This window comes from Nycticebus coucang, chromosome X (assembly GCF_027406575.1).
Source record: "Nycticebus coucang isolate mNycCou1 chromosome X, mNycCou1.pri, whole genome shotgun sequence".
Classification (NCBI taxonomy): Eukaryota; Metazoa; Chordata; class Mammalia; order Primates; family Lorisidae; genus Nycticebus; species Nycticebus coucang.
The window spans coordinates 86,290,384-86,318,108 of record NC_069804.1 but is presented as its reverse complement, the minus strand read 5'-3'; the positions used below and the strand labels follow the sequence as shown (position 1 = coordinate 86,318,108).

At 37.0% G+C, this 27,725-nt stretch overlaps 1 protein-coding gene across 7 annotated transcripts in view; it reads left to right on the top strand.

The window, feature by feature from the left end:
- ZDHHC15 (zinc finger DHHC-type palmitoyltransferase 15) overlaps positions 1–27,725 on the top strand; it is a 266,553-nt gene that overhangs the window by 126,882 nt on the left and 111,946 nt on the right. For all 7 annotated transcript variants that reach the window (XR_008377646.1, XR_008377645.1, XR_008377643.1 and 4 more), the window contains 4 exons: positions 19,252–19,321; positions 20,793–20,825; positions 21,544–21,664; positions 26,017–26,149. Coding sequence is in view for 1 of the 7 variants with exons in the window: in XM_053580276.1 (XP_053436251.1) it covers positions 19,252–19,321; positions 20,793–20,825; positions 21,544–21,664; positions 26,017–26,149 (357 nt within the window). In the remaining 6 variants the exon portion in view is untranslated. The remainder of the gene's footprint in view (positions 1–19,251; positions 19,322–20,792; positions 20,826–21,543; positions 21,665–26,016; positions 26,150–27,725) is intronic.

Sequence of the window (27,725 nt, the reverse complement as noted above, 5' to 3'; positions counted from 1 at the left end):
GCAGTACTCAAAGTTCTGCCCACAGGAGGATTTTCCTTCACCATTGTCCTTCAGACATAGAACAGAGCTGTAATGCTGAAGCTATCCACGTTTGGGTAGTATTCACCTATCATACAAAACTAACTGGAAAACCAGGCTGAAGCCTTCTCTTCCTCAATTAAGTAAGAAACTCCTGGGTGGTGTCTGTGGCTAGAGGAGTAGGGTGCCGGTCCCATATGCCGGGGGTGGCGAGTTCAAGCCCAGCCCTGGCCAAACTGCAAAAAAAAAAAAAAAAAAAAAAAGAAACTCCACATGAGGCTATAGGTGTATGCCAGAAGAGAGAAGATAGTTTAGTAGTAGTGGGAGCCATAGGCATTTGGGCCACTTCTTCATGTAACTTGCTTGTACCTTCATGGCCTGCTTGAGTCTGATTATATATTTACCACTTCCTTTAGATAATGGAATTTTGTTGTGCATGCCCAATTTTAGGGTTTGGTGGTCCAAATAATATCCAGTTCATGATAGGCAGCTCAGGTCACATGGTTACATAGTTGCCCATGGTTAACCATTCTGTTTCTATTAAGGCCCAACTAATAATAAACTTGTCTTCTGTTTCTCAAAAGAATAGTTATCTGTGAACTATGGCAGAGATTTACTACAAAATTCTAAGAGTTTGCACTATAACCCACAAATAGGGGCCTGCTAAAATCTCCAAATAGCATCCTTATCTGAGTCTGCTGTATTATGTGACCCAAGCAGCAAACAAGCTTACAGAGTAGTCTGTACCTTTTGCACAGCCTTCTCTTTTTATGGGCCTCACTCAAAGCTAGCAGTTTTGTGGTCACTCAGTTGGAATAACATGCTTATAGGAGGATTATGTTGTTTCCAAAATCCAAAGAGGCCCAGCAGGTATTATGTCCCCTCTTTTTGGTTGTAGGACCAGCCAGATGCAACCATTTGTCATTTGCCTTAGAAAGCATATCTCAATATATCCCCGACCACTGGACCCCTAGAAAGTCCATTGAGGTAGAAGGCCCTGAATTTTTGTTTTTGATTTATTTCCCATTCTATGAATTTCAAATATCTTACCAATAAGTCTACAAAAGTTTCTTCTTCTTGCTCACTAGATACAATCAGCATAATATTATCAATATATGAACCAGTGTGATATCTTGTGGAAGAGAAAGGTGATTAAGGTCTCTGTGAATTAAATTATGACATAGGGCTAGAGAGTTGATACACTACTGAGGTAAGAGAATCAAATTGTATTGCTGGCCATGCCAGCTGAAAGCAAACATCTTCTGATGGACCTTATTGACAGGGATAGAGAAGAAGGCATTTAACAGATCAGTAGATGCATAACAGTTATGAGCAAATGTGTTAATGTACTTGAGCAATGAAAACACATCTGGTTCAGCAGCTACAATTAGGGCCACCACATGATTAAGCTTATGATAATGCACTGTCATTCTCTAAGAGCCATTTATCTGCTACACAGGCCAAACAGTTGAATGGGGATGTGTTAGTAATTACAATGCCTATATCCTTCAGGTCCTCGATGGTGTTGAATGGGGATGTGTTAGTAATTACAATGCCTATGTCCTTCAGGTCCTTGATGGTGGCTCTAATCCCTGTAATAGCTTCAGGAATGCAATGTATTTTTTTTTTAATTTCATTTTTATTAAATCTTAACTGAATACATTTATGGGATACAATGTGATGATATGCAATGTGGAATTCTTAAACTGATTAACATAACCATCACTTCACTTATTTTTTGTGGTAAGACATTTATAAAATTCATAATATACTCATAGTTGTTTTGAAATGTACCCTTGCATTGTGCACATTAGGTGAGATCCCACCAAATACCTTTTCTCCAATTGCCCTCCTCCTTCCCCTTACCTTCCTCTCCACTTCTTTCTGGGCTATGTTTATGTTTTATCATTTGTATGAATGTACAAGTGATTATATATTGGTTTCATAATAGTATTGAGTACATTGGATACTTTTTTTTTTGCATTCTTAAGATACATTACTAAGAAGAATATGTTAGAGTTCCATAAAGGTAAATATAAAAAGATGTAAAGTCTGCATATTTTTTGGCTGTATAGTATTCCATGGAATATATACACTGCAATTTGTTAATCTATTCATAAGTTGATGGGCATTTGGATTGCTTCCACAACTTGGCAATTATGAATAGGGCTGCAATAAACATTCTGGTGCAAAAGTATTTGTTGTAAAATGATTTTTGTTGATCTGCGTAGATACCTAGTAATGAAATTACAGGATCAAACAATAGGTCAACATTTCATTCTTAGAGAATACTCCATACTACTTTCCAAAAAGGTTGTATTAGTTTGCAATCCCACCAGCAGTGTAAAAGTGTTCCCTTCTTTCCACATCCACACCAACATCTGCAGTTTTTGGATTTTGTGAGGTGGGCTAATCTTATTGGAGTAAGGTGACATCTCAAAGAGGTTTTGATTTGCATTTCTGTGATGATTAAAAATGATGAGCAAATTTTTCATGTGTTTCTTGGCCATTTGTCATCTTCAGAGAAGTTTCTGTTCAAGTTCTTTGCCTACAAAAAAAGGTGTTGTTTGTTGTTTTCTTAGTGATTAATTTGAGATCTCTGTAGATTCTAATTATCAGAAATTTGTCAGAATCATAACCTGAAAAAACCTCCCATTCTTAAGGCTGTCTGTATGCTTTACTTGCAGTGACCTTAGCTATGCAGAAGCTTTTTAGTTTGATCAGATCCCAGTCATATATTTTTGGCATTGCTTCAATTACCAGGGGATTTCTCCTCATAAAATATTTTCCCAGGCCAATATCTTCAAGCATTTTACCTGCACTCTCTACTAGTATTTTTATAGCTTCATGTTTTAAGTTTAAATCTTTTATCCAGTCAGAATCAATTTTTGATAGTGGTGAAAGGTGAGGGTCCAGTATCATCCTTCTATGTGTCTCTAGCCAATTCTCGCAGAACCATATGTAAAATAAGGAATCTTTTCCTCAGTGTATGTTTTTTTAGGCTTATCAAAGATCAAATGATGATATGTGTCTGGGTTCATCTCTAGATTCTCTATGCTGTTCCATATATCTACATCTCCATTTTTGTGCCATTACCATGATATTTTGATCTCTATAGATTTGTAGTATAACCTGAAGTCTGATAATGTGATTCCTCCTGATTTGTTTTTATTTCTAAGTAATGTACTGGCTATTTGAGTTTTTTCTGATTCCATGTAAAACTAAGTACTATTTTTTCAAGTTCTTTAAAGTATGACCCTTGTGCTTTGATAGGGATTGCATTAAATCTTTAGATTGCTTTGGGTAGTATGGACATTTTAAGAATGATTCTTCTTCCCAGCCAAGAGCATGGTATATTTTTCCATTTGTTTACATCTTCAGCTATTTCTTTTCTCAGAGTTTCATAATTCTCATTATAGAGATTTTTCACATCCTTTGTTAGATAAATTTCCAGTTATTTCATCTTCTTTGGCACTGCTGTAAAAGGAGTAGAGTATTTGACTATTTTTTGGCTTGACTATTTTTGGTATATATAAAAGCTATTGATTTGTAAGTTTTGATTTTGTATCCTCAGGCACTTCTATATTACTTGATCACTTCAAAGAGCTTTCTAGTTGAGTCCCTGGGATTTTCCAGTTATAAAATCATATCATGTGGCTCGGTGCCCATAACACTGTGGTTACGGCATTGGCCACATACCCTGAGGCTGGTGGGTTCAAACCCGGCCTGAGCCAGCTCAACAACAATGACAACTGCAACAAAAAATAGCTGGGCATTGTGGTGGGTGCCTGTAGTCCCAGCTATTTGGGAGGCTGAGGCAAGAGAATCTCTTAAGCCCAAGAGTTGGAGGTTGCTGTGAGCTGTGACACTATGGCATCTACCAAGGGTGATAGAGTAAGACTCTGTCTCAAAAAAAAAAAAAATCTTATCATCGGTGAAGAGTGAGAGTTCATCTTCTCTGACCCCATTTGAATACCCTTGATCCCCTTCTCTTGCCTGATTGTGATGTCTAAGACTTCCATTTCTGCATTGAATAGCAGTAGTAACAATGGGCATCCTTTTCTAGTTCCAGATCTGAGTAGAAATGTTTTAAATTTTATTTCATTCAATATGATATTGGCTTTGGGTTTGCTGTAGATGGCCTCTATCAGTTTAAGAAATGTCCTGTCTAAGCCTGTTTTCTTAAGTGTTCTAATCATGAAAGGTTGCTGGACATCATCAAAAGCTTTTTCTACATCAATTGAGAGGATCATATGGTCTTTGTTTTTTATTTTATTTATGTGGCATAGTTATATTTGTTTATTTATTTTTTATTAAATCATAGCTGTATACATTAATGCAATCATGGGGCACCATACACTGGTTTTATAGACCGTTTGACACATTTTCATCACACTGGTTACCATAGCCTTCCTGGCATTTTCTTATTTATTGTGCTAAGACATTTACATTCTACATTTACTAAGTTTCACATATACCCTTGTAAGATGCACCGCAGGTGTAATCCCACCAATCACCCTCCCTCCGGCCCCCTCCCCCCTCCCTCCCCTCCCTTTCCCCCTTCCCCCTATTCTTGGGCATAGTTATATTTATAGAATTACGTATGTTGAATAAAACTTGTAACCCTGTTATAAAACCAACTTAATAATGGTGTATATTTTTTTTGATGTGTTATTGAATTCTACTTGCTAGGATCTTGTTGAATAATTTGGCATTGATATTCATTAATGATATTGGTCTATAATTTTGTTTCTCTGTTGGGTCTTTTCCTGGTTTGAGGGTCAATGTTATATTTGCTTCATAGAATGTGTTGAGGAGGATTCCTTCTTTTTCTTTAATTTGGAAAAGGTTATGTAATATAGGTACTTGTTCCTCTTTGAATGTTTGGTAAAATTATAATGTGAAGCTATCTTGTCCTGGACTTTTCCTTTTTGGGAGATTTCATATACTTGATGCTATTTCAGTGCTTGACATAGGTCAATTCAAAATTTCCAGTTCTTTCTGCCTGAGTCTAGGAAGATGACATGTTTCTCAGTATTGGTCCATTTCTTTCAATTTTCCTATTTCTTAGAATGGTTTTTTATAGTAATCACTGAGAATTTTTTTAAATTTCTATGGTATCTATTGTTATTTCTCCTTTATCATTTATGATTGACATTATTAGTGATTAAACTTCTCTATCTCTGGTTAGGTTGGCCAATGGTTTATCAATTTTATTAATCTTTTCAAAGAACCAACTCTTTGTTTTGTTGATCTTCTGAATGATTATTTTATTTTTTATTTCATTTAAATCTGCTCTTGGTTATTTCTTTTCTTCTCCTGTGTTTGGGGTTGAATTCTTCTTCCTTTTCCAGTTCCATGATATGACCTATTAACTTGTTGACTCTCTCTTTCTATTTTCTTGATGAAGGCTTCTGATGCTCTAAATTTCTCTCTTAGGACTGCTTTGTGGTATCCCACAGGTTTTGAGAATTTGTGTCTTTATTATCATTTTGTTCTGTAAATTTAATGATTTCCTTCTCAATCTTGTCTTTGACCCAGCTGCCATTTAGCATAAGTTTATTTAGTTTCCATAACTTTGTTTGACCATGAATATTCCTGTTGCTGTTAAGTTCAATTTTTATTTCATTATGGTCTGGGAAGATACAAGAAATAATTTCTATTCTTTTAAATTTGCTTAGGTTTGACTTGTGTCCTGAGACATTATCAATTTTGCAGGATAATCTGTTGGCTGATGAGAAGAATATGTATTCAGTTTTGTTAGGATGAAATGTTCTGTAGATGACTGTTAAGTCCATTTGTTCTAGGGTCAAGTTTAAGTCTGTTATTTCTTTGTCTAGTTGCTTCTTGGAGGATCTATCCAGAACTGACAAAGGGGTGTTAAAATCTCCAACTATTATAGTGCAAGAAGATATCAAATTGTTCATATACGTTAGGGTTTGCTTTATAAATTAAGGAGCATTCAGGTAGGGAGCACAAATTATTTATTAAAATCTCTTGATCGTTAGTGTTTCCCTTGACAAATATGTACCTTACATCCTTGTCTTTCCTTATCTTTGCTCATTTAAATCTGATTTTATCTGCAAATAAAATTTCAACCCTGGTTTTTTCTTTTTTTTTTTTTACTTCTTTTTTTTTTTTTATTGTTGGGGATTCATTGAGGGTACAATAAGCCAGGTTACACTGATTGCAATTGTTAGGTAAAGTCCCTCTTGCAATCATGTCTTGCACCCATAAAGTGGGACACACACCAAGGCCCCGCCCACCTCCCTCCTTCCCTCTTTCTGTTCCCCCCCATAACCATAATTGTCATTAATTGTCCTCATATCAAAATTGAGTACATAGGGTTCATGCTTCTCCATTCTTGTGATGCTTTACTAAGAATAATGTCTTCCACGTCCATGCAGGTTAATACGAAGGATGTAAAGTCTCCATTTTTTTTAATGGCTGAATAGTATTCCATGGTATACATATACCACAGTTTGTTAATCCATTCCTGGATTGGTGGGCATTTAGGCTGTTTCCACATTTTGGCGATTGTAAATTGAGCTGCAATAAACAGTCTAGTACAAGTGTCCTTATGATAAAAGGATTTCTTTCCTTCTGGGTAGATGCCCAGTAATGGGATTGCAGGATCAAATGGGAGGTCTAGCTTGAGTGCTTTGAGGTTTCTCCATACTTCCTTCCAGAAAGGTTGTACTAGTTTGCAGTCCCACCAGCAGTGTAAAAGTGTTCCCTTCTCTCCACATCCACGCCAGCATCTGCAGTTTTGAGATTTTGTGATGTGGGCCATTCTCACTGGGGTTAGATGATATCTCAGGGTTGTTTTGATTTGCATTTCTCTAATATATAGAGATGATGAACATTTTTTCATGTGTTTGTTAGCCATTCGTCTGTCGTCTTTAGAGAAAGTTCTATTCATGTCTCTTGCCCATTGATATAAGCAATTGTTGGCTTTTTTCATGTGGATTAATTTGAGTTCTCTATAGATCCTAGTTATCAAGCTTTTGTCTGATTGAAAATATGCAAATATCCTTTCCCATTGTGTAGGTTGTCTCTTTGCTTTGGTTATTGTCTCCTTAGCTGTACAGAAGCTTTTCAGTTTAATGAAGTCCCATTTGTTTATTTTTGTTGTTGTTGCAATTGCCATGGCAGTCTTCTTCATGAAGTCTTTCCCCAGGCCAATATCTTCCAGTGTTTTTCCTATGCTTTCTTGGAGGATTTTTATTGTTTCATGCCTTAAGTTTAAGTCCTTTATCCATCTTGAATCAATTTTTGTGAGTGGGGAAAGGTGTGGGTCCAGTTTCAGTCTTTTACATGTAGACATCCAGTTCTCCCAACACCATTTATTGAATAGGGAGTCTTTCCCCCAAGGTATGTTCTTGTTTGGTTTATCAAAGATTAGGTGGTAACTCCTGGTTTTTTCTGATTTCCATTTGTCTGGATTGTAGCTGTCCATCCCTTCAATCTGAGTATTTTTTTTTCCTTTGAGATAAGACAAGTCTTTTTTATACAACAGATACCTGGCCTGTGTTTTTGTATCCAGTCAGACAACCTGTGCATCTTTCAGGGACAATTTAAGCCATTCAAAACATTTGAGAGAATTGATAGGTATGGTAGTGTTTGGGCCATCATATTTTTCAAAGGTCCAGTGCATTTTTTTTTTATTAAATCATTGCTGTGCACAATAATGTAATCATGAGGTATAATGACTTTTATATTCTACATTTAGTAAATTTCACCTGTACCCTTCTAAGATGTACCATAGTTGTGGATCCACTAATTACCCTCCCTCCACCCATACACCCCTCTCCCCTCCCCTCCCTTACCCCTTTCCCCATATTCTTGTGCTGGCATTGGGTTATAGCTTTCATATGAAAGCTATAAATTAGTTTCACGTTAGGGCTGAGTACATTGGGTACTTTTTCTTCCATTCTTGAGATACCTTGCTAAGAGGAATATTTTCTAGCTCAATCCATGTAAACATTAAAGAGGTATAGTCTCCATCTTTCTTTATGACTGCATAATATTCCATGATGTACATATACCACAATTTATTAATCCATTCGTGAGTCTATGGGCACTTGGGCATTTTCCATGACTTAGCAATTATGAATTGGGCTACAGTAAACATTCTGATACAAATAGCTTTGTTATAATGTGATTTTTGGTCTTCTGGATATATACCTATATAGAGGTATTATGGGATCTAATGGCAGGTCTATTTTTAGATCTCTAAGTATTCCCCAAACATCTTTCCAAAAGGAACATATTAGTTTGCATTCCCACCAGCAATGGAGAAGTGTTCCCTTTTCTCCACATCCATGCCAACATCTCTGGTTTGGGGATTTTGTGATATGGGCTAATCTTACTGGAGTTAGATGATATTTCAAAGTAGTTTTGATTTGCATTTCTCTTATGATTAAGGATTTATGAGCATTTTTTCATGTGTCTGTAGGCCGTGTTCTTCAGAGAAGTTTCTCTTCAAGTCCGTTGCCCACCCTGAGATGGGATCACTTGTTCTTTTCTTGCTAATATGTTTGAGTTCTCTGTGGATTCTGGTTATTAAACCTTTGTCAGAGACATATCCTGCAAATATCTTCTCCCATTCTGAGGGCTGTCTGCTTGCTTTATTTACTGTGTTCCTGGCTGTGCAGAAGCTTTTTAGTTTCATCAGGTCCCAGTAGCGTATTTTTGATGTTGCTTCAATTGCCTGGGGGGGGGTTCTCTCCTCATACAATATTCTCCCAGGGCAATGCCTTCAAGAGTTTTCCCTGCACTTTTTTCTAGTATTTTTATAGTTTCATGTCTTAAGTTTAAATCTTTAATCTAGTGAGAGTCTATCTTAGTTAAAGGTGAAATGTGTGGGTCCATTTTCAGTCTTCCTCACGTCGCCAGCCAGTTCACCCAGCACCATTTGTTAAATAGGGAATCTTTTCCCCATTTAATGTTTTTAATTGGCTTGTCAAAGATCAAGTAACGGTAAGTAGCAGGGCTCATTTCTTGGTTCTCTCTTCTGTTCAATACATCTACCTCTCTGTTTTTCCACTGATTCCACCCCATGATTGTTTTTCAGTGTGTAGCTATATGAGCAGTTAAGGTGAAATTGGATTGGAGACTTCTGGGGTTGTGGTTGACCAGCCCTTCACCAAGGAACTGGGACTGGTGACTGCAGCTTTTGCTCTACAATTTTGCAAAGGAACTGTACAGTACTACAGTCTGTGACTCTAGAGGCCTGCTTGGTGCAGTTGGGGTAGGTGGCTCTGTCTTGTATTCAGCTGATCTCTATCCAATCCTAGTGAATCAGTGACTCTGGGTTGCAGTCTCAGCTTTGGAGAAATACAAGCAACTAGGACATCCCTTCCTCCACCAGAAATATCTGGAAGAGGACAATCAAACCTTCCCATTACAGCAAATCCAGGGTACCACCTTGGAGGGTCCTCGGGTGATTTGTCCAGTTCAAGAGTTCCAGACAAATTGTCCCAAACAGCCCCTATCCTCTAGCTGGAGAGTTCAAAAGGACTCCAGCTACTACATATTAGGAGTCTACTGGTAGCTCAAGTGTGGTTCAAGTGCCTCTAGTACTCTGAGGAGTCAGAAAGGCCTGTCCAGTAGGAGGTTTGGAGCAAGGGTGTTGATACTTATTTCCCCACCTTGCTCACCCTTCACTACTGGACTCTGGTCACCCCAGTCTCTGGTAGTCCCACCTGTCTCTGTTAACCCAGTCTCTGTGGCTCATTTCTGTCTAATAAGCAAATGTGCCAGGGCTATGTTCCTGCCAGAGTCAAAATAAGGTCACTGCCTCCTCCTCATGGTTACCACAGTCTGCCACTATCCAGCAGGGGAAGCTCAGGTTTGCCTGCCTCAGGCACTCAATGGCAGCTGAATAAAGTTCCACCTAAACTCAATCTAAACTTGAGGATATCTAGACAGGAAAAGAATTTCTTCCTCAGCCCCTGCACCTTTGTTGCCACTGTTCTGCTGCTCTGGTATCCCTATAGGGCAAGGGCTGTTTCCCTCTGGCACGCCTCAGAGTTGGGGAGATGACACTCCAAAATTAGACCTCAGCAGGATCACTCTATTAATGCTGATGCTGGGTGGGAGGTGTCTTCTCTTGAGTTTGTGCGCCTCAGCAGTTTCCGAGCCTCCACTCACAGTGCAGAAACCCAAGCTTCTGTCTTCTGCTGAGATACACTTTTTCTGGGCCAGATCAGTCGCCTTTCCTTCTATGTCTTTCTGTACAGTTACTGGATTCACAGACACAGTACAGCTGTACTGCCTCTGTCTATGCAATGCCCGGTCCTATCCAAGAAGTGCAGACATTCTGGTTTCTTCAGGGGTTGGATTTCTAGACTTCCAGGCCAGGGGGGAGTTGTAGACTGGAGGTTCAAGGTGGCAAGGAAAATATTTGTTCAAACTTCCTGCCAGACAAGGGAATTCCTGGGCTCACAGAAGGGGCTCTCTGGAGAAGGAGTCCCAACTTCCAGCAATTCCCTCTGGTGGGGTGAGGAAGGAGAGCCTCAGTTCATCTCTCATTAGCAGAGATCACACAGCAAGCAAGCAACTCTCTTAGGGTAGGGGATGGCCAAAAAACCTCTTTGGGATGACATCTGTACCTGAAATTAGTTTCTTTGGAGTCAAAGCTTGCCTCAGCAGGGAAGACGAACAATTATCTATCTCATCTCTTGGCTCAGCTCCCCTCCTTCAGCTCTGTTGGGTTCTTTCTGGCCATTATCTCTCCCTCTGGACTGGAGCTTCTGTTGAGAGGTGGCTCCAGTTAGCCATCATCCCCCATTCTCCCTTGTTCTTGTTGAATGTGAAAATTGGTGTTAGGGAAAGTAGCTGACCCGAGGATTTAGCAAAACACATTGAAACCAAATGAGCAAATAAACAGATAAAAAAGCTACCAGACACACAAGCCCACAGATGCACGGACAATCAGGAACACATAGACTTACAGACAAAAAACAACTACAACAAAAATAACAATAATTACAAAATAATTGAAAAAAATCCTCTAAAAATCTGATGTAATCACTCTCAGGAACCATAAGAAGGGAAGGGGAGGAAGACAGAAAGGAAAAAAATAGTATTAATAAAAAAGTTAAAAAAGAAGAAAAAAATAAAAAATAACAATAACTCCTCTAAGAAAAGGATGAAAAGAAAGAGGGAATAAAAGGCACCAACCACAAAAATATTATTCTTGTATATATATAAAAATATACAACTGTACGTATGATGTAGGGGTCGACATGAGTAGGAATATATTTATATTGCAACATACTTTCTGGACACCAGGTGGCACTGTGAGTGGTTACCAGGCTTATACCTGATTCACAGTTTACATTGTTACCATGGTAACCACGGTACCTGGCCCATCTCCATTTCTGAAGTTTCAATATATATATCTGTTTCCTATAATTGGCTGTTTTGTTCTAGACAGCACCCCTATCTGACCTCCAAACTTGATGCAAGAGTCCATGCTTCACAAATCTTTACACTCAGCTCCCAGATTTTCTGCAAACTTGGAACTGCAATCCTCTGTGGGGGAGGGGCTTGTTGCCTCAGGAGCAGTGCTGAGACCTTTCCATCAGTTTCCAGGTCTCAGAATCTCACTTTTGAGTCCAGCAACTTGCCAGTTCACTGCACACCCCAAACTGCCAGTCCTCACCAATATTCTCCACCAGAAATCATCAGGTCTATTCAATCACACCTGTTATTCTGGGAAAAGATGTCTGCCATTTCCAACATTTCAAAATGTGTCTGTTGCCCAGGCAGGATCCTTTCCCCTTAGTTTTCTATCTGGCTGCCTAACCCCCTCCAGCTCCTAATGGCATCCCTTTCTGGTCACCAAATTCCACTCAGGAATCCACACTTCACCAAAATTTCCATCAAGTACCAAGGTTTTCCCACAAACTGGGAACTGCAGTCCTCCATGAGGGAGAGGCCAGCTGCTGGGGCCAGCCACTTGTGCCGCAGGGGATATTTCTACTGCAGAGTCCATGGCTTTGGGTTACACCTCAAATATAGCAATCCACCAATTCACTGCACACCGCTAGCTGCCTATCCACATCAACACTCCATGCGGGGAAAAGATCTAGAGCCCCCTTGCTCTCACCTGATGATTTGGGAAAGATGGACTGAACATCTGTCCCGTCCGTCCGCCATCATGCCCCGCCTCTCCTCACAATCCAGTGCATATTTTTAAGCCTTTCACCATTGTGAATGTTATGTTTGTTTGATCACTTCTGGGTAAGTTTACATTTGTGGTTGACCCTCATGCTGGTCATTATGGAACATGAGTCTGAGTATTTCCTGGAGAGCTGGTTTAGTTATGGCAAATTTCTTCAACATGTGTATGTTAGGGAAGTATTTGATTTTTCCATCACAAATGAAACTCAGTTTAGTTTGATACAGGATCCTGGGGTTAAAGTTGTTTTATTTTAGAAGATTCAAGGTCCATGCTCATCCTCTTCTGGCTTGAAAAGTTTCAGCTAAAAGATCTGCAGTCATTCTGATATTTCAACCTTTGTAGATAATGCTTTTCTTACATATGACTGCTTTTTCTTCTTCATAATATCTTTGGAAAAATTAATTACAATGTGTCTAGGAGATATGTTATTTGGATTAGTCATTCTGGGGTTCTGAAATAATCTACTATCTGAATTTCTGTATCTCTTGCAATGCTTGGGAAATTCTCCTCAATAATATCTTGGAGTAGAGTATCTGTGCCTTTAGAGCCCATCCTCTTCTCCTTCAAGAATTCAGATAATATGGATGTTTGATGTTTTGGAATGATCCCATAACTCTTTCAGGGAATTTTTTGTTCTCGTTTTCCAGTTTTTCTGCCTGTTTGAATGCTTGAGATCATTCAAAAACCTTGTCTTCAATTTGTGAGATCCTTGCTTCTGCCTGCCTAACTCTATTACTGAGGGATTCTACTGTATTTTTAAGCTCCTCTAATAAATTTTTCACTTCCTTGAGCTGTGCTATATCTTTTCTGTTTATGTCCATATCCTTGGTGACTTTGTCTTTGAATTCATTAAGTTCTTGAGACAACTTTTGAACTACTCTTTGGATTTCTATTTCCATTTTTTCCTTCATTCTATTCATCTCATTTGCCATCCATATTTTGAATTCTATTTTTGACAATTCAGCCATTTGTCTATATATGGCATCTTCTTTTGTATCTTCTTTGTCATTCCTTGAGGGATTTGATCTACTCTGATTATTCATGTTGTCAGAGTTCTTCTGCTGGTTGTGCCCCCAGAATATTTTCTGCAATTTGGTAATTAAAACTTCTAGGGTGAGATTGGATTGAGGGTCCTGGGTAGGGGAGTTAACTAGCCCTTTAAATGAACTGGGCCTTGTGATTGTGCCTTTTTCCCTACAGAGACCTTACAAAGGTCTCTTTCAAAGCTGCAACCAGAGACTCTGAGGACCTACTTTGTGAGATAGTGCAAACTGGATCTGTCTTGAAGTTAGCCAGCCTCTACCCAATCCTAGGTTGCAGCATTAGCCTGAAATCTCAGCTAGGGTGAGATATAAGCAACTGCGGTGACACACCCTACACCAGCAACAGGTGGAGGAGGAAAATCATACCTTTCCCCCTACAAAAAAACTGTCACTCAACTTCAGAGTGTCCCCAGGTGGACAGCCCAGATTGAGAGTTCTAATCAAATTGTCCCAGTCTGTACAATCACTGCCTGTCAGGGAGAGTTCAAAGGATCTCTAGTGGCTGGATAGTAGAAATCCATGGGCAATACCATCCTGAAAACCCAAGGGGATGGAGTCTGGTCTGCTCCAGTGAGCCACCAAGTCAGAAAATACCCACCAAATTTATAATAGGGACATCAGTGCCTCCACATATTGTGCACCATTGCAGCTCAATTCTCTCTTCTGTGCAGCACTCTCTTCCCATCCCCCCCGCCCCCCGCTTCCACACACATCACTGTTTCCACACTGCTGTCTGGCATCCTACAAAAAGCCTAAGCCTCTAAGGGAATTGTCAAGCACTCTGGGTTCTGCAGGGACAGGCGTTCAGACTGCCAGTTGAGGGGGTGAGTGTACTAGGAGTTCAGAATTGTGGGAAAATATTTGTTCAATTTTATGCCAAACATGTAATTATGATGCCTAGGCTCAGAAGTGGGACCTACCTGGATAAGGAGACCTCATGTTTAGCAGCTCTCTCCCATGGGGTAAAATGGGAGGTCTTTTGTTACATGCTTCCTTGCAGAGACCACACATTGAGTCTCCTGCTTAGGGGAGGAGAGTCTCTTGTCCTCTTTGTGATGGACTTTGTACCTGGAATTTGTTTTCTTGGTTCCTCTTTCTTGGTTCCTCTTTCTTGGACTCACAGCTTGCCTCAGAGGAGGTGATGTTCACTTGTCTATCTTCTTTCTTCACTTAACTCCCCACTTTCAGCTTCACTGAGTCCACATCTTTCCAGTATCTCTCCCTCTGGACAGGAGTCTCTGGTGAAAGCTGCCTCTAGTCGGCCATCTTCCTTCCTCCTGGTGAGGAATGCAGTATTGCTTTTGGTTTACTATTTTCCTAGGTAGAGGCAGTTCTAATGACTTCTACTTGGTCTTTCCTACCATAATAGTCCTTACTCTACAAGTCATAATACTAATGTGGTCACTCTTCCAGGTGCTAAGTATGTCTATTTCCCTTATCCATTCTGAAACTGAGGAAATATCTACAAAAGGTGTTTGGGAGCTCACTAGACCCACTGTAAAATAGACCTGGGCTAAAACTCTAGTGGTCATCTGACCTCCATGACTCTGACTAATAAACCACATTGATATTTTGGGTTTCAAAAGTCAGTTCAAAGCCAGTGCCCATAGTCTCCAAAAGGACTGATTATTTCGTTTTCTCAATGCACAGTTACCCTGGTAAAAGAGCATAAGTCTCCTTAGGGAATACTGGGAGTCAGATCAGCAGTGTTCTAGGGTTCTTACTCAAGGGAACCTGGCTTCCTTTCATTCAAAGGATTCCAAGTCTATAGACTGGCTCAAGTCTGAGAATAGATTGAAAAGCCATGACTGCTTTTATAATTCACTTTTGTTCACCCTCCCTTGAACTTTTCTGCATATACAGATCAAGTAAGAATTTAGTAGGCTTCCTATCTATTTCACTTCCAGGAACACCATGATTAACTAGCTAACACTGTAAGTCTGCACAAGTCAGACTATTCTTTTTGCTGTTTTGTTTGTGTTTTCCATTATTGTAACCACAACCATCTTGCTTTTAGCAGCTGAGTGCCATCACTTGGCCCTTGTCACCCCAGGATCCAATTATTTCCATTGCAATTAGGTTTCCCAATTTATTAACTATAGTTCCCACTATGAGATCTGGCCTACACAGTAGTCACAGAGATTTTCAAGCATGCTGGGACTCTATTCACAAATTTATTTCTCACAGTATTGGTGAAAAGCATGTTTTCTGGATCTTCCCAATGTGACTGAGCAGTTCTTAAATGACAAATGCACTCTAACATTCTAATCTCCCTAAGCCTTTGAATTCTTCTATGTTAAACTAAGGCAGGTCTGGAATTTCCAATTTACTCAGTGGGCCACCTTTGGTCATATTTCAGCCAACCAACAAAACAAACTTTTATAGTACTTTCTAACTCCCTGGCCTACAACATTAAATGCAGTCTCAGCTTAATGAGCCCCATCAATAAATTCAGCCATATGCCAATTTATGTTCCTTCCAACATTATCACACATCTTTAGTATCCATTACTATACATGTTCTGTGAATATCTATCTGTGTAATTAAAAAAATCAAGGACTTCCTTTAGGGTATAGTGTACCTCCTCACACTTTGTACCTCACATTTAGGGCCTACCGAGGCTTGTGTCTAATTATAAGTTTAGAAGTAAAGATATGTGGATCCTAAAGAAAATCAACATCATCTTGCATGGTGTCTCAGTTTCCTCAGGCAATGTGTGGTTAATTCCTTCAGACAGGGATGGAGAGGCCAATACCACTGAAGGTGAGGAAGCACCTTCCACTGGTGGTGGAGAGGCCTCTTCTTCTTTCAAAGACACATCAGAATTTAGGAGCTCAGTATTGTTGTACTCATCAGAATCTCCCTACATATCCCCACCCTAACTTATGATATCCCATTCTTTCCCAGTCAGTGCCTCATTTTAATATTAGACACGCTGTAACAGTAATAGTTCAAATGTCATTGTAATTCAGGCAGTTACAAGATATAATTCTGTGTTTGATTTTCAGCAGTCTCAGTTCTATAGCTACAGGGGACACAGAGAAATTTTTATGTAATTTATGGAACATTTTGTCCCATGACATTAGGAACAACTAACCAACCTTATTGTATTCATTAGTTTTTCAAAAATGTTTAATAATTTCTCATATAATGTTGATTAAATGCATTCATTGGAAGTATTTTGCATATTTTCATATTGTCAGTGCTCTCTTTATTACTGGAAAGACAGTCATTAGCATCTTTAAATCTAATCAGAGTTTCTGAAAAGCTAATTCCAGAAACTCTGAAACCAATTCAGAAAACACAATCACAAAATTATGTTTCTCTGGAATTATTGCCAGTACAAAAATCTCTGTTAGTTAGGGGTTATCCAGAGTTATATAATATCTATGTGTGTGTGTGTATATATATATATATATATATATAATTTTTCTATATATACACATAGATATTATGTACATTTTATATAATATCTATATGCATTTTATATAATATCTATGTGTATATCTGTCTATATACACGTGTGTGTGTGTGTTCGTGTATAGTATATGGTAATGTACTTCCAGTATGAGTCCAAAGACCTAATAGCCAGGAATGCTGATGGTATTAATCTCAGTCTGAAGTCAGGAGAGGACTGATGTCCTAGGTTATGCAGTCAGGCAAAAGAGCAAATTCTCCCTTCTTCCACATTTTTGCTATATTCAGCTCCTCAAAAGAATGTATTAGGCCCACTCACAGTGGGGAGGACAATCTGCTACTTCAAATGCTTCATATTACCCAGAAGCACTCTCATAGAGGCACCCAGAAATGTTTAACAAAATATCTGGACACCCCATGACCCAGTCAAGTTGACACATAAAATTAACCATCATGCCATGCAAGGAAAAGAGGGATGATTATCTAAAGCTGAAGAAACTACCCCGTTTCCCCGAAAACAAGTCATCCTCCGAAAATAAGATCTACTTACAGGAAAGATAAGACGTCTCCTGAAAATAAGACCTAGCGCATCTTTGGGAGCACACCTTAAAATAAGACACTGTCTTATTTTCGGGAAAACAGGGTATAAGTACAAAAAGTCCTGAGTCAGGATCACAAGAGCAGATAATCAGCCAGTGTCGCTGAAACATAGTAGGTGGAGAAGCGTACATGATAAGGTTGAAGACATAGGCAGAGGCCAGATGATGCAGGCCATCATCTGGATGCAGGAAATCCATTGAGAGTTTTTACTGGAGAGTGATTTAATATGATTTCTGTTTTGACAGATCACCCAGCAAAAATGAAAGCAGAGTGATCAATTATACAGCTATTGCCAGTTATCTAGGTGAGAGATAATGGTGGCTTAAACTAGTATAGTGGCATTAACAATATATTCATATTAATTCAAAAATATGCTAAAGGACCCAGATATGTACATCCCTATCCATTTCCCCTGAACGCAATATACCTACAACCTTAGTCACAAACAATCTCGTTGGAAATGAACAGAAAATTCTGCTGATAAAGCAGTCTATTGTATTGAATCAATTATGTGTGCTTAATATACACTTTAGATTAAATTATTACACTAGTCTAAGTTATTCATAATTTTAGTTTTCACACTTATTAAACACAGTCATAGTCTATCAATGAACATGGACATTAAACACAGTCATAGTCTATCAATGAACATGGACAAAATGAGAAGGAAAGGAAAATACCTTTCATCTAAGGAAAAAGAAGGGAGGAAGAAGGGAGGGAGGGGAAAATTATTTTTTATATCAGACTTGACAGAGTGAAGATAATCTTGAAATAAGAAGTCAGAAACACTACACGGATCACAGCTCTGTCATTAACTTTCTGTGTGACTTTGGACAAATCACTTGATATGACCCAAGTCTTTACTTCCTTTATCTGTGAAAGAATCATTTTAACTAATTGTTCTAGAATCTAGACTTTCTCTTCTGTTTTCCACATTGTTATTCTAAGAACCACTCTCTTTTTTTTATTTTGTAAGAGTTGTATTCACCTCATATAATCCAACCTCTGGAGACAGGAATTAAATCATGAATGTTGGCTGGGTGCAGCAGCTCATGCCTATAAACCTAGAATTCTGGAATAGCCAAGGTGGGTGCATAACTTAACCTCAGGAGTTCAAGACCAGCCTGATCAAGAGCAAGACCCTATCTCTACAAAAAAAAAAAAAATAGAAAAATTAGCTGGACGTGGTTGTGTGCAGCTATAGTCCCAACTACTTGGGAGGCTGAAGCAGGAGGATAACTTGAACAAAGGAGTTTAAGGTTGCAGTGAACTATGTTGATGCCATGCACTCTAGCTGGAATGAGAACAAGACCTTGTCTCAAAAAATAAAATTATGAATCATTATTTTTAGATAGAAAAATTTGACTAGACATTTATACTTCTACTCTTAATATATTTGACATGCACCCTTGCGATATGCACAGAAGGTGAGGTCCCACTGATTACCTTCCCTCCTCCTGTCCACTACCCTCTCATCTCCTCACCCTCTTCTTTCCTTTCTGGGCTATAATTGTGTTTTATCTTTCCTATGAAAGTGTGTGTGTGTGATTATATTGAAAGCTATGTTAACCATTTTGATGTAAACATTTTAAATTGTGTATAAAATCAGTACATTGTACACCATAAATGCAGTAATGTACACAGTTATGATCTAATAGAAGAAAGATTGGGCTAAACAGAAGCTAAATGATTTCTCAGGAACCTTCAAGTAGTTGAAAGTATAATAAAAAATATTATGACAAATATCTAGCTATGAATTTTTTTCTCTTCCTTTCCTCCTCCAAAAGGTGCTTTCAAAATTGATCCAACCAGGAAAAAAAATACTTACCATAATTATCCTATGTGACTTACCTTTTGCTTGGAAATTTGAAATGAGTTTGACTATCTATAATCAGTGTATAACAAGCCATCTAGACAGGCCAGTAAGGTAGGTTCTTTTATTGAGCCCTAACAAGTGCTAACCACCTTATTTTTCTATAGCTGTGCGATTTTGTGACCGGTGCCATCTGATCAAGCCAGACCGCTGCCACCACTGCTCTGTCTGTGCCATGTAAGTGATGGCCACATTTCCACTGGGCTAAGCTTGGCCACTGATAGTTGCCTAGACAAACAAAATGACTGATCCTAGCATGTAACCATGCCTAGGTAAGAAAATTTCCTTTCGATCATAATGAGCACATGCCAAAACCCTCATGTAGATTATTATGGCTTAAGCTATTCTAAAGAGAAGAAAGAAAAATAAAATATATGTTTTTTTTCTAATTTTAAAACAGTTCTAGTCTTACAGACATATTGTGAAGATAGTTCTCATATGTCCCACACCCAGTTTCCCTCATATTAATATATCTTATATTAGGATGGTACCTTTGTTACAATTAATGAACTAATATTGATATGGTATTATTAACTGAAATCCATATTTTATATATCTTTTCCTCATTTTTTTCCTAATGTCCTTTATGTGTACAGGATACCACATTACAGTGAGTAGTCATGTTTCCTTAGCTCCTCTTAGCTGTGACAGTTTCAGACTTTACTTGCTTTTGATGACCTTCATAGTGTTCAAGATTAATGGTCATGCATTTTGTAGAATGTCCCTCAATTGAGATTTGTTTTATGTTTTTCTCATTATTATTAGACTAAGATAATGTGATTTGGGGAGCAAGACTATAAACATAAATTCCATCATTCTCATTATATCACATCAAGGGTACATGCAAACATAACTTATCATTGCAGTGTTAATCTTGATCATCTGGCTGAGGTGGCGTTTATCAGGTTTCTCCACTGTAAAGTTATTCTTTCTATACTATACTCTTTGGAAAGAAGTCACTGTGTGCAGCTCATGCTAAAGAAATGGGAGGTAGTATGACTTCTCTCCTTAAAGGTAGACCATATACATAAATTATTTGGAATTATTTTGCTTAGAATATTTGTTTCTTCTCCCCATTTATTTATTTATTCAATCATTTATGCATACATGTATCATTATGGAAGCATAGGTGTTAATTTTATATTTTGTGTTATAATGCAATACTACTTAACTTTGTTGCTCAAATTGTTCCAGCTTTGTGGAATCTAATTTTTGTGTTTATACAAATAATCTTCATGCCTTTCTCCTTGAGTATTTATCCCACCAATATTTCTCTTACCCTTGATTAAAACAGAAGCTATAGCCATATATTTCTTCAGTACTTTTATTAAACTTAGTAGTAAACAAAATAAGAAGAGACATCTTAGACCCTTTCTCTACGGTAATATCCTGGAGTTCCTAATCCCTTTTAAAGGTTGGACTTCTAGGCATTTACCTGTCTGCAAACATGATCCTATAAAGTATTGTTGGGATTTCCCCCATCCTGGGAATAACTGAAGACAAAATAGTTTTGGAGTAACTATAGTGTAAATTTTATAATAGATGTATAGAACCGTGTAAACTTACTGGTGAAACCTTAATTTAAATTAAGCAATGTTGCTATATTTCTATAACCTCACTTATCCTACTGTATTTTTTCCCTTTGTAGGTGTGTATTAAAAATGGATCATCATTGCCCTTGGTATGTCCCTTTGATTCATTTCTCTCCTCTAAAAGGGTCAACGTTTCTGAATATGCCCACTTTCCTAAACATGGTTATAAAATACCTGTTCCCACCACCATAATTCACTGGGTTTTGTATTTTTGTAGGAGACAGGGGAGGGTTAACATTTTAAAACAAGAATAAATATATCTCCAAAGGTATGGTAGTGAATTTCTGGGATCACAAAGCTAATCGTCTTCTTTCCATTAACTTTAGCAGTTGAGGGTAGTAATGACCTTCAGCACAAATATTTCTCCTTTTCAACATTATACAATTCAGTTCTATTGCTAGCTGGTACTCTATCAGAAATATTCTAGATTGCTAAATTCAGCAATTCCCCAAATGTTGTATTTCCAGAATTATAAAACCAGCCTGAAATCATTTAACTACAAAAGGAACATTACACAACTATTCAAAGTGTAGCTGCTAAGACTGTAATAGATTTTAGCAACCAGGATCCATGTTTGCTTAAGTGTGTCAGGAACCAGTCCAAATCTATTAGATAGGTCAAGTGTCTCTCTGACTGTAAATGAAAGGAGAAACAAGTGAGACATGAACTTGTTTTTTTTCAGTCTGTTCTTATGAGGGCCATATGTTTCTGTTAGGTTTCTACACAACAATAAGAGTAGCATGAATAAATGTGTTCTTAATCAGTGGGCCTTGAATTCAAATTATTTTTTTCTTTTTCTTTTTATAGGGTTAATAACTGCATTGGATTTTCCAACTACAAATTCTTCCTTCAGTTCTTAGCTTATTCTGTCCTCTACTGCCTGTACATTGCTACAACAGTCTTCAACTATTTCATCAAATACTGGAGAGTGAGTGAAAAATACTTTGAAAGGTCCCCCACTGAAAGAAAAAATACACATCCATTCCAATTTGTGACATTGCTCACTCTACATCTTTTTTACATTTTTAAATAGATAATACAGAAGTAACCAAATGAGAAGGCACTAAAACCAAGTTTTACATGTTGAATACTCTGAGATTTAGAAGGCTATTATCTAAAGACTCTAGTTAAACAAGTGTCTGACATACATGAGAATTTTGCTAAGGCCTTCAGGAACCTAACCTTTTGACTCCTACTGATTCTTTGTAATGATCTTCTCCAAGTGAGCTTTAAAGAGCCACCTTTTATCTGTTATAGATTTTAAAAATGTTGAAACTAATTATAAATCCCTAGTTTCCTAAGAAAAAGGCTAACAAAGCACTCCCCCATTGTTAGAAAATACTTCCTAATTCTCTGTTCAAAGGAGAGTTGCAAAATTCCTACTGGAAAGAAAGATATACTGACTCATGAAACAGGAAGTTTTTGGTTACTTTAATTTGTATGACCAACACCAGATTGGCAATTAGGAGAATTAGGTTCTAATACTGGCTCTGTTACCTGCTGCACTGGCTTATTGCCAAGATAAAATGACACAGATACTGAAAGTGTTTTACCCTTTAAGATGTGATTTCAATAATTATAATGAAATCTCAGAACAAATATTTTCATCTTTCTTCTACTTGAAGATATAAATGATATCAATTTATGTATAAAAGATAAAACTTAAAGCATGTGTGTACAGGGTCTGGCAGAAGTACAGTGAAATATGTTTTTCCATTTTATTTCATGCCAATGGACTCCAGATGATACCCCTTCTTACAACCCCAGTGTCATTACTGGGACATCCATGATGAAGGTTGTCCAAACTGAACCTGAAAAGACAGATGTAGGTAGAACAGCTATTTAATACTTTAGGAATTGCACAAGAGCCTGTACAACAGGAATATCTTACCTCAAATGGCCAAGTAAAACTACAGTGAAAGAAGATGAATCTTGTGACCAGAATATAAATTATACATGTAATAAACTGGTGAAAAAGGAAAAAGGGAAGGCAGTGAAAACCTAAATAGCTAAGAATATCTAAATTATCAAGTAGTATTTTGATCTGTACTAGTATAGAAAATATTGTGTAGAAAATTATAGCAATGTGTGTTTTTTATTTTGCCTTTAACTTGCCTAATCTGTTCAGATATTTAATAACTTCAAGAATAAGGAATTATATAATGGATAACAAAATTACCAACTCAGGGACACACAAAAAAGTATGAGTCAGAAATGAATATTTTTATACATTTTCTATGAATATAAAATGTTTCAATGTACTACTATTTTGATATGTCTTCCTTGGCCCCTTTCCACAGCACAAGATCTATTATCTATTGCTCATGTTTCCATGACCCCTGTGGCGTTCTATCTATATGCAAAGCTATAAACCCAAATATGAAGAAAATCTGCTACATCCAATCAGTTGGGAAAGTATCAACCTTAGTCTTCACTATAGACTTTTCTTTATCCTTAACACTGTAGGCTACTGTTCAAGAACCATCTTTTACCCTCAGAACAGAGTAAACAATATTGCATGATTTTGATGTATTTCTTCTTTTTCTATTGTCTATAAGATTTAGCATGATCTGTTTTTTGAAATTATCTTTTACTTTTATTTATAAATATTAGATGTATATTTTTTGATACTTAAAAAAAATAAGAGGTTAACTGATGACTCCATACTGAATCTCAGAGGTGACTTTCTCAGTTTAAATTAAGTCTTCCCTTACAATAAAAAGTAAACACTGCCATACATTTTAAAAGCCATGTATGTATAAAGAAAGCATGCTGTGTTCCTAAGAACAGCAACCTCCATTTGTATGGTACTTAACAGTGGTTGAAGCACTTTCATATCATCTGATCCTCATAACAACCCTATAAAGTAGGCAAAACAAGAATTACTAGTCTTACTTGAAGCTAAGAAAATGAAAGCTCATAGTAGTTAAGTGACTTGACCAGGATCACCCACCTTGTAAATTTCAAAGTCAGGATTTTGATCTAAATCTGGCCCTAAGGCCAATGATCTTGTACACTATCCTACTGCTCATTATGGTTCTGCTGTGAAGAAACTCTAGTTCCTTTGGAATAAAAAAATCGTACAATCATCAGGTTGTTTCCCTCCTCTCAATATTAATTTAAATATCAACTTTGGTGGGAGATTTATCTTTCCCTCATGCAAAACATAGTAATACATACCTATTACACTAGGCCATAAATCTCCTCACAGAGACTGTGAGTTCTTTTAGAAACAAGAAAATAGCATTATTCTACCAATATTCCTCTAAACCATCCCTGGTAGCTATTTCTTTGAGTGATTTAATTGGGTTATCTTCTGAGAAGGTATTTTTGAACAAAGGGCTGTCACTCTTTTCTGACAAGAAAGTTTAATATCAACAACTCTATCAAGGGACAATACAGTAGGTATACTTTGGCAGGCAGAAGAAAGTTTGCAAGAGTAATTGTGAGGGGTGGAGGCTTACACCTCAGCTACACAGGGTGTGGACTGACTTTATATCAGTCCCAGCTTCCCATTCAAATGTGAAAAATAAGAAATAAAATAAATGTGATCTTTAAAGGGCTTTAAAAATTTCTCAAAAAATAGAGATTATGAAAGCCATGTGCCAGTCAATCCAAAAACTACTATAAAGCAATATATGGAGTCTTTTTTCTATGAATTAAAAAATAAATATAATTTAATTTGGGTGCTTAGGCCAAGCTTTTGCAGGGGGTTCTTTTTGGAAAGCAGAGTTTCATGGGTGATTAGTATGCCAAAAGGCAGGACTCTACCACTACACAATATGTACATGTTACAGAATTTGACTTATACCCACCCCCTAAAGCTATTAAAATATTTTAGAAAGGAAAAAGATAAAGTAATAGAACTAATAATCACATTTAGCAAGGTAGTGAAAAAATCATAAATTATTAATAAATTGTGCTAAACTTAAAGCAGTGGCATATTAATATTTTCAATAGTATCAAGTACTTTTGTCTTCTCCCTCTCTTACATTGGCTTTCTCACTTCAGGCATGTTATAAATAAATAATAAACATTATACTGAGATTTTAAAAATTTTCAAAAGGAAAGTTTCCTCAAGTTTGAAGTCCTTGAGGTAACTATTTCCTGGGTTTCTCTGCCCTCATGCAATTTTCAGCCAGACCTCCCCTCATCTGAAAGCACCTGACCAACTTACTTCCCCTTATCTGCATCCTTCAAATATATGCCCCCTGGAGGATGCCCAATATTTTCTTATATAAAAATGTTCTCTGAGAGAAGAAAAAATCTGTACTATCTCAACTTTCCTAGTGTTGCCAAGCCTTAACTTTCTCCTTCCAAACTGAAGTAAAATTTAAGATCCACTTCACTTAGAATTTCTTTTAACTTTGTTACTAGAGTGCATTGGGAAATATTTCAAAGTTATTCATAACACCAAAATAATAATCATCACAGGAGGAGAGCAAATAAACAATAGTCATTTCTCCAACTTCTCACTCCAAAATTGAAAATGTTTTCTTAGGTTTTCTTCAGAAAACAAAATGTCACATACTGTGCATGAAATAGAACTTTAGAACATTAATTCTGGTCTAGGATGTATGTAAAAAAATCTGTTGCCACATGAAAAATAAGTTGTCCCAGACAACTATAAATATATTTAGCCACCTACTTTTATAATTGCCTGTACAATCTTGCTTGAATTTCACTGTCTAAACAGCTCTTCCTTAGGCTGTAATAATACACTAACACATTTCAATTCAGTTAGAAAAAAGAAAAAAACCCACAATATTTGCAACAGTTCCAAATCGGGGAATAACTTATAGTTAGAACATTTTAAATTTTACCTATATGTTTTAATTTCCCATATACATCACTGTGACAATTTCGATATACATATGTCTAAGGAAATAAGGCAGATAAAGAATTCCAGAATAGACCATCTTGAGGAGGATGAATCATACGACTTCAAGATATCAAACTAAATGGAATACAAGGTTTAAGAGGTTGTATGCCAATATACCCTTTCCACATTATCCCTTTCTAATTGGTACATTATATGCTCTAATTTTTACTGAACTTCACATAATAAAGAATCTATTTTAGGCTTGTAGACTGAGAGCATATCTTTAATGACTTATGGTCATCAACAAAAAGAACCCTTTTATAAGAATTTTACAAAATCTATTTTTAATTAAAGCTATACATATTATACATGTTAAAAACCTCTAACCTATATAGAAACACTAGCTAAGCTTTATCATCCTAATCTTTTGTTTTGTTTGTTTATCATTTCTTTTCTAGGGGGAATTGCCCAGTGTTCGCTCTAAGTTCCATGTTCTTTTCCTTCTCTTTGTGGCCTGCATGTTTTTTGTCAGCCTGGTGATTCTCTTTGGTTACCATTGTTGGCTTGTCAGCAGAAACAAAACCACCTTAGGTAAGACTGAATATTAAGACTAGGACAAAACATATTAATGTGTATCAAAGTGACATGTGGATTGTTCCCAAGAAAGAGAAAAATTTCCAGTGAAGAAATTTAGCTGCAGTGACACCGCTTAGCCCCCAAACTGAGTCAGACAAAAACACATTTTACCAAACTAGAGAGCCATAGTGAACAAAGCTTACAGACTAATAAGGTATTGATGAATGAAATCCACACAAAACCAAAATGATCATTGCCCTTTCTAGAGTATATTGGATAATAGCTACCTAGATTTATAGCTCAGAATCTAAAAGATGTTCACATCAGTAAAGGAAGGAAATAATCAGTATAGAAGAGAATGTCAGAATGGAGGGGTGAAGGTTGACAAAGTTCAAGAATCTAATTTGTTAAGCACATCTGAAAAATGTCCTGAGAAAGAGTCCAAACAAACAAGAATCCAAAAATCTTGAGAAAAAAATAATCAAATCAATGAATAGCTAAATTCATCAAAGAACTGTATAGGGACTGGTGAAAAGAGGTAATCATATTGAACAAATGAGTCTCTAGAAAATGATTATAAGAAATGAACATATTTTCTGTCAGTTACTCTATACACTAGACTGCTATTTGGAGACCTATATTTCTCTTAGATTCCAGAACAATCATTTTTTAAATCTATGGTGAAACAGATATTTACATTATACAAAAATAAGTATACAAGGAGTGAGAAGAAAGTGTCCAAATGCTGAATATTTAGCTACAATAGCCTTGAGGAAAGTTTAGTGCAAAAGCCACTAAACTTTGGAAATTTATTTGCTAATAATGCTAGCAGCTAAGTAAGTATTGGTACCTCTTTTCTCAATCAAATGTAAGTAGCACTTAGTTGTTAGGATGTTAAGTTAACACATTTGTGTTAGAAAGTACTAAATACATTTGTGTTTAGTGTGAAAGTACTAAACACATTTGTGTTTAGAAAAGTACTAAAAGCTTCATGATAGAGTCAACAAAGAATAAATGAGAAGTAGTCAGATTCAGCCAGAGTCCAATAGTGAAAGTGCTTAATGGGATAAATGTGTGTCTAAAAATAATGTGCACTAATATGGTCCAATTCCTCACAGTGTTTAAAGTGATTATAGAGTTCACTCATTGACATTTCATCTGAAGTAAAACTCAGTTTCTTACACTGCAAACTTCAGTGTGAACATCTTCATTTCTGAAAGGTTTCAAAACCAAATCAGTGTCATTACCATTATTCACGCATCTGTTTGTGCATCAGTACTTTTGTTCCAGCTCTAAAGATGGAGACCATTTAGCCATTGTTGCCATTTAGAATAAAGTAAAGTGCTGTTAAATGTGTTCCTTTACTCTTTAAATCCTGCAGTACAAAATAGATACAACCCATGGCTGCTTAATTCTTTCTTTCATGATGTGTTTCATCCACCCTTTTCTTAAGAGAATTCTAATTCTTTATATTTAATAACAAGTCTATCTTATACTAAGTGATTACTAAGTAATTTAGCAATAACTACAAACCAGGGTCCTACACTACAACAGAGAAAAGACGTAGTTCCATTACGGATAATGACACTAA